Genomic DNA, 7,676 nt, shown 5'->3' on the forward strand with positions numbered 1-7,676 from the left:
GAAATTATTAATTCAAAATATCATTCAATTTTTAATTACTACTGTACAAAGATATAAAATTATATTTTTTGTTTAAGTAAATTTTAGAATCTTATAAATTTATAAAACACATATATATTTATGAAAAACATTGTTTTAATTGCTATTTTATTAAAATAAATTAGCGCGTTGATATTAAATTATTTATACTAACTTTTTTTGCATCTGAAAATATTTTGGATTTGCAAACATTTTTTTTTTTTTAAATCAATATTTGATAGAAAGGATGTATCTTTTTTGCATTTTAGATTTTTATTTCAAAAAGTATGTATATGTATACTGTTTCTGCGAAAATTTATAAGTTTATTATCCGTGTTGTTATATTGTTATGTGACATATATAGGCGAGAGTATTTCATTTCTCTTTTATCATCCATTCTGCTTAAAGACAAGTATCAATATTAATAGCTTCTTCATTTTCTTCGCAGACGACTGTCCAAATTGTGTGGACGAGCATAGCGGCAGCTTAGCGGCTTCAAGATGGACGATGCCCCTGCTGAAACTGGGCGAGAAGAGGTACTATCTGGGGATCTTCTTCAAGGTATCGCTCCTGCCAGTTACGCTGATTTATCTAGCCGAACCGTCGACCCAACCCCCTTTCTCTCCCTTTCCTTCTCGGACTTTATCAAATTATTTCCGAGCTCGTAACTTTCCGGCTTTGCCGTCACGGACGGTTTTACGGTGCATCGAATGCCGGGAACCAGCCTAGTAAAGGTCTTCCGGATAACAGTGACCCTGTGTTGGTTACGATATCGCAAAGAAGCTTGCGCGTGATAAGAGAAAGAGAATGAAACACGTCGTAAAATAAAACGACGTATGTGGCACGTAAAAAAAAAAAAATTGAAGGAGTTTCTAGCAAAGGCGTTTCAGGTTTTAAACGTCAAACTCACTGTTATGAAGAAATTTTCTAGTTATATATAATATGTTTAATATTTTTTCTTTAATTTGATTTTCCACAAAGTTGTTTTTCTTAATCTTTAATATTAGGTGATATTAATTAAAAAATTTTACAGAGACAGTAATGAATTATATTTATGTTTAACTTTTAATTATAATTTATTTTTCAAGTTGTTTTATAAAATTTGCGGTAGCATGAAGTCTCGATGATTACAATAATGCATGATATCACGCGAGTCTTTCAGAGCGACATTCCTGCTTCTGACATGTTTAATGCATGTCCTTTCACGCGCGAACACAATCGTATCGATTAGATTCATCCTTATTATGGCTTCTCGGATAATCAGAGCGCTTTTATTGACTCACGCGCGCTATTAACATGGATTTCGCAATTCCACCGCTGCGGATCCGGCTTCATTGCGATCTTGCTGAAAGTGGGGTGGTGTAAAGACGCTCCAGTAAACGAGCTTCTCACAATAAAAGCAGGGAGAAGAGAGCAAGTGGCATCTCTCTTTCCCTGTTGATCAGCTATTTTAATTGGATCACATCGAAAACGAGCCCTCTTTGTTTTCCAAATAAGTAATGGCCAACACCCCGGCTGTTAATTGAAATTTTGCAGAACAACTATACTCGTGCAGTAACCAACTTTTCGAGTAAATTGACGAAAGATAGCGAATTTTCTGGATTTTCTTAGCGAATAGAGAATATTGCCTCCCTTATTATTACTAAAAAATTTATTTAAGCAAAATTTACGTACGAAAGTTAGCGCATCTTCCATTTGTCTACGCTTTACATTTAATAAGAAAAAATTAAAAAACAAGAAAGAATTAGAACTCCATTTATTACAAAAAAAAAGAAAATGTAATTAAAAAAAAAGAAAACAGATAATTATTATTGAATTTTGTAGAATTTCTTATTTTAATCAATAATTGACAATTATATTTCTTTTACAGGAACATATCGCAATATTAATTTTAAATTTTTCTTGTTTTTTTTTTTTTTAACAGAAAAAATGTGCTGTGATTTAAGCAAGATATGTTTCTTTATTTTTTATTATTAGATTCTTATCTTCTTTCATCACAATATGCATTTTGTACCATGAAGCATGCTTACAGATTTCAAAACATCTTTAGATTATTACATACTATTACTATTTCGTTTAAAAAACATAAATCGACTTTGTTATGCACGAATAACGATTTCATGCCGATGTGTTGTGGAGAGGGAATGCAACGTTATTCCGGTGCAATCGCGACGATATTCTATTTTATTGCGCTTTATTTGCATTCCCGACGAGTTACATGCAATTTTTCGCATTCTTCTCATTCCTTCTACTGTCCTGTGTAAGTGCTTTTGGCCAAATCGCCGAAAAAGCATCAAGAGAGCAACGGCGAAATTCGGCACCATTGACGTTGATAAAATACGTAAGGCAATATTTACTATGCTGTTGAATAAATTTTGTTTGAACGACTAAGCGGAAGATATATACATAGTACATGTTACGATAAATACAACGAATGTCATTGTAACAAATAATTAAAAAACGCAAATAAAATTGTTATATGCAATGATAATTTTGGGATTAAATATAACAAAGCAATTGAAGTAAAAATATTTTATAATTATGATGGCAATAAATATTATAGAAAAAGAGTATGTATAAAAGTTGTTAAAAAATTTTTGTAAACAAATTAATTATACATACTTTTTACAAGTACAAAAATTTTTGTTTTATCAATTTTATATTTATTGAATCAAATTATATGTATAGAATTAACAGCAATTTTAATTCGAATTATATTAAACATGGAGATTGAGAGTTAATAATTAAGACATAAATAATTTATATAAAATTAATAACTGTCGACAATGTTAATTGTTAAGGACGTTAATTCAACTTTTAACATAATATTTAAAGATTAATTATCAGGAGCTTCCATAAAATGTGCAAAATATATAAAATTCTGAATATTAATTTATTTCATAATTTCTCTAAAATAATGAAATAATTATTTGATTAATAGTAATAACAATGCAAAGTGTATGTGAACTATAATAGTCAGTGAGTTTGAGTTAATTGACATAATAATATTATTGCGAATTTTTATCTAAAACAGTACGATAATTTGGCAAAGTTATCGAAAGATTCAGAAGATGGGAAGTGATTAACTATATGTCTAGTAGAATGCGTGGTGTACTTGCTGCATAAACGCGTTTCATAAGCCGCATTGTTGTTCTCACGGAATTTCAAGCGGATAATCTAGTCTCTCGGTAGACGTGCATTACGCGTTCTAATTATGCACAAATAACCACATAACTTGAACTACATTCTGCGACTTTTTATCGCGTTTTGTGTTATGAACAGTTATTATTTCGAAAAAAAAAAAATATATATATATATATATATGTATATATGATTTGATTAAAAATTTTCTAAATACTCGGGAATTGATGAGCGATAAATACGTGATGCGGGATAGCAACTTTGCACTTAAATGATCCCAAGCGAGAATGCTACTGTACGATTTCGTGCTGTGAGGAAGTTTTTAATGCTCATAAGGGACTATTTCCTTGCGAAACCAGCAATACTCGCATTTCTGCAATGTGTCGCCGTCGTAAAAAACACATGATACAACGTACATGACCTAAGTTACCTACGATAATCGATATGTGGCGCGCGCATAATACGTGATATTAAAATACCGAAATATAACTTCGCACACCATCGCATACCATAACTATTGGATTTTTCTTAAGCGTTATAAAATATTACAATACGCAAATTACTAGAGAATATTTGTGCCATTATAAATGAGCTGAAATTATTTAAATAATATTGCATTGATAATTTTTGTGTGATGTTAGCCTTAAGGAAAAAGTCTATGTTTTAAAGAAAAAGTAATAAAAAGCAATAAAAAAACTTGGATCTAAAATGTAAAAAAAAAAGTTCGAAACTGCTTTTTATTTGTGTGAGAAAATTTTTGTCTAATTTTTATTCTTCTTATATTTACAGAATTAGTAGCAACTCAATGTATATAAAATATATTTTTGTATTTAACGATCAAAACGCATTCTGTACGATTCCATTTAATTATTTTACGAAGAAATAAGCTTCGATTTACATTGCGATTTACATACAGAAATTTCGTCACACATTTGCGTTTTCGTATAATAATTTAATGCGCTGTAATACTCTGGATTATCAACATGTAAGACAATAGATAACAATACATATCCGTAATATTCCAAACGTTGTTCTCGAATATGATCTCCCGTAATCGATATCAGAATGGTGATTATGTAATCTTAGTGTGAATATTAATGTGCGCTCACATAATGTACGTGCTATTAGTTATTAATGCCGATCAATCTGTTGCAATAAACGACAAACACGTACGTTACGTGTGAGCATTAGTAAGGACAGCTTATCTAAACATCCATAATTTACTTACACATAATTTACCAATAACTCCACCCTTTTTCTTTATCATAATTATCATTATAATGATTAATACGGTTTAGATTATGACACTTCTCTCTCACGATTATCCGACATAACATTTGCATAATTGCCATAATAATTTAACCTATTATTTAGCATTATAAATTATTTATATATTGTTTGTATAACACATTGATTATTAATAACTTCATTCAATGCAGAATCGTAATTTGTGATAAATGGTAATTACAACAAATTGCTACAATAATACATTAATTTTCAATATACTACCTAGAGTCATAAATATTATTTTATCTTTTCTCTCTTTATCGTAGGCAAATTGGTACAGAGCTTCGCAATATTGTCGTTATCACGGGATGCATCTGGCAAGTATAGCTTCACAGGAAGAGAACGATAGGCTTGAGAAGCATATCAAGGACTTCGGTCTCGGTCATGAACACTTTTGGACGTCTGGTACTGATCAGGCTGAGGAAGGAACCTTTTTCTGGATGGCTAATGGCAGGCCGATCACGTTCGAGAATTGGAATGTCGGCGAACCAAATAATTTCCGGTAAGAGTGTTTTGTGATGCGGACAATTTACATTCCTTCTGATATTGATCGCGATTCTGTTGTAATATAATTGACTTAAATCGAATATTACAGCTCATTTGCAATAGAGATTTGTCGTTCGTTCCCTTTATTGACGATATTATTCTCTGTTGAGAAAGAAAATTGATTCTATTGAATTCGAAAGAGATTTTAATTTTGCAATATTTTTAATATTTACATATTTAATAATAATATATTTATATAATATAAACTTATAAAACTATTAAAATTATAGATTTTACATCCAAAGAGAAAATTTTATTGAAAGAGATTAAATAATTTTTAAGAAAATGCATTTCTTTTAATTTTCATTGTTAGCTAATATCAATACAGTATATATCATTAGATGGTTTATTTTTTACGACTTGATAAATAAAAAAATATTGAGCAAATTTTATCTAACGCTCTTACTCTCTCTCTCTCTCTCTCTCTCACGTTTAGATATGAGAATGGCGAAGAGGAACATTGCCTGGAGCTCTGGAACAGGGACGGCAAAGGTCTCAAATGGAACGACAGCCCCTGCAGCTTCGAGACTTTCTTCGTCTGTGAAGTACAATGAGTTTGTGTGATAGGCAAGGGACGGGAAGGACTATACCATGCGAGGGAACATTCCCGCGACACTCGTAGCGTATCTTTTAGATGATCCTCGAGAAAGCTGCGTGTAACATTCTCGTTGGTCATCCGTTTGTTTTTACGGACTTAGTAAGAGAAAGAGAGAGAGGGAGAGAGAGAGAGAAAGAGAAAAATTTGAAATGTGACATGTGCGCTCGGACTGAAAACTACGTGCGATTAGCCAGTCGCTACCGTTGTCACGTTCGCGCATCCGACATTTACGTGTGCGCGAAATGACATCCAGTTGAGTCAGTTCTTTTCGTAAAAGTATCACCAGGCGACAGACCATGCGTCGGATAAATCCGCAGTGTCGGACGATAAAAACGATTCGCTCATCTTTTGTACAGAAGCGATTCTTTGGAGGGATGCTGGATTACATGCAGTGTACTCCGAAGTTCTTGCGTATTTTTAAAAGATCTTTTATTTTAAATTTAAAAGCAAATATATAATTATTATATATATTTTTATTGTTTTAGTTAAAAAAAAAGAAAAAATGTTAGATTAATTTTTTGTATTTTTATATATTCCAGTGGATAAATTTATATACTGCTGTTTGTGTTTGTAAGAACAAAGTATTTTATCAACGGATTAAGATTTACAATTAGATGACTATCAATATACTTGTCCATGTTTTTCAGATATAATGATAATGCTGCTTATAAAGTTCTTTCAAGTCAGCGATGTACGTATTGCATATCAACGCGTAAAACCTTCATTGCAATCGATGGATCGATTAATTAACATAATTTAATGATTTAGATATTGTTTTTCTATTAAATTTAAATAAATAAAAATTATAAAATAGATAAATATAAATGTATTACTGTTATAAATTATATTCTTGTGTTTGTTTTAATTATGAATGCTAATTACTCTTATGTTATGATTTATTTATTCAAGACGACCGATTCTTGTTTCTATTCTTCGATTATACAGCGAATCTGAAAGTTTTTGACGCTTGGTGATACACTATTAAAAAAATAAGGAACACTTTTTGTTATGAATCTTGAATTTTTCGAGAGAAATTTTTTTATCGAACTGCAGAATGTTAAAATTACGTAATTTTAAGGAACAAAACAATGTGTTCTTTTTTAAAGAATAGAACAAGAAAAATAAAAAGACTTTAAAAAACCACTGATAGCGTGTTAAAATTGAAACTTCAAAATGCTTTTTTAATTTTTTATCTACAATGATTTCTTGTCGAGTTTCAGCGATTCGAAGATAGCCAAATTTTTAAGATATGAAAAGTATTCCCTATTTTTTTTTCTTTTTAAGTACTGTATATTGATTAATCAATTCTTCAATAAAATATAGATTAATTACCACATATAAATGTTAACTACATCATAATCTTTAGATGAATTACGAGTAATAAACGTGTACGAAAAATTATTTGGATCGTGCATATATTGTTGCAAATATATCTTTAATATTGAATCAAAAATTAGATAATTATTTAGCGATTAAGATAATGATTCACCGATTTATGCACGAAATAGTTAAACCGAGTAGTTTCTTTCGGTATCTGCTAATTTCACGAGTCTATGCGACTCTTCACTAAGTTTTAAATTTTTTTGTTACTTATACCAACATTATAAATAACATATGTGTATGTATATAAATATGCGAATTTGTATATATTTAAGCCAGAATAGATAGTGATTTGCTGCTAGTATAATATTAATATTAGCACGAATAAACCAAAAGATTCTAGTAATGCTGCTAGTAATAATGCATTCTGATATTGAAAACTGCAGCCCTTCGAATACTTATTATATGTACATTGAGATTTCTTTGCAAAACATATTTTTAATAGACTGCGATTGCTTCATCGTTACTATCTTGATAATAATAAATTTGTCAATATAATTTGGATTATTGAATCATTTTAGATCGGTTCTATACATTATTATCTTTATAGCTTTTCGAATTTTAAAATTCCAAATAAAGAACTTAAGATCTATTACATATTTTAATTTATATCTAATCTTAATTTTGAAGTTAATTGTGATGTCTAGATTTTTAAAAAGTTTTAAATATATGGATTAAAAAATCATTTCTTATCTGCATATAATCA

At 30.0% G+C, this 7,676-nt stretch overlaps 1 protein-coding gene across 7 annotated transcripts in view; it reads left to right on the forward strand.

Moving 5' to 3' along the window:
• LOC126851006 (low affinity immunoglobulin epsilon Fc receptor-like) overlaps positions 1-7,408 on the forward strand; it is an 86,093-nt gene extending 78,685 nt beyond the window's left edge. For all 7 annotated transcript variants that reach the window (XM_050594556.1, XM_050594566.1, XM_050594529.1 and 4 more), the window contains exons 5-7: positions 467-579; positions 4,713-4,948; positions 5,429-7,408. In XM_050594556.1, the coding sequence (XP_050450513.1) occupies positions 467-579; positions 4,713-4,948; positions 5,429-5,546 (467 nt within the window). In that variant the 3' untranslated portion in view covers positions 5,547-7,408. The remainder of the gene's footprint in view (positions 1-466; positions 580-4,712; positions 4,949-5,428) is intronic.
• Positions 7,409-7,676: the final 268 nt, after the last annotated feature.

The sequence above is a fragment of the Cataglyphis hispanica genome, chromosome 1, assembly GCF_021464435.1.
Source record: "Cataglyphis hispanica isolate Lineage 1 chromosome 1, ULB_Chis1_1.0, whole genome shotgun sequence".
NCBI classification, from domain to species: Eukaryota; Metazoa; Arthropoda; class Insecta; order Hymenoptera; family Formicidae; genus Cataglyphis; species Cataglyphis hispanica.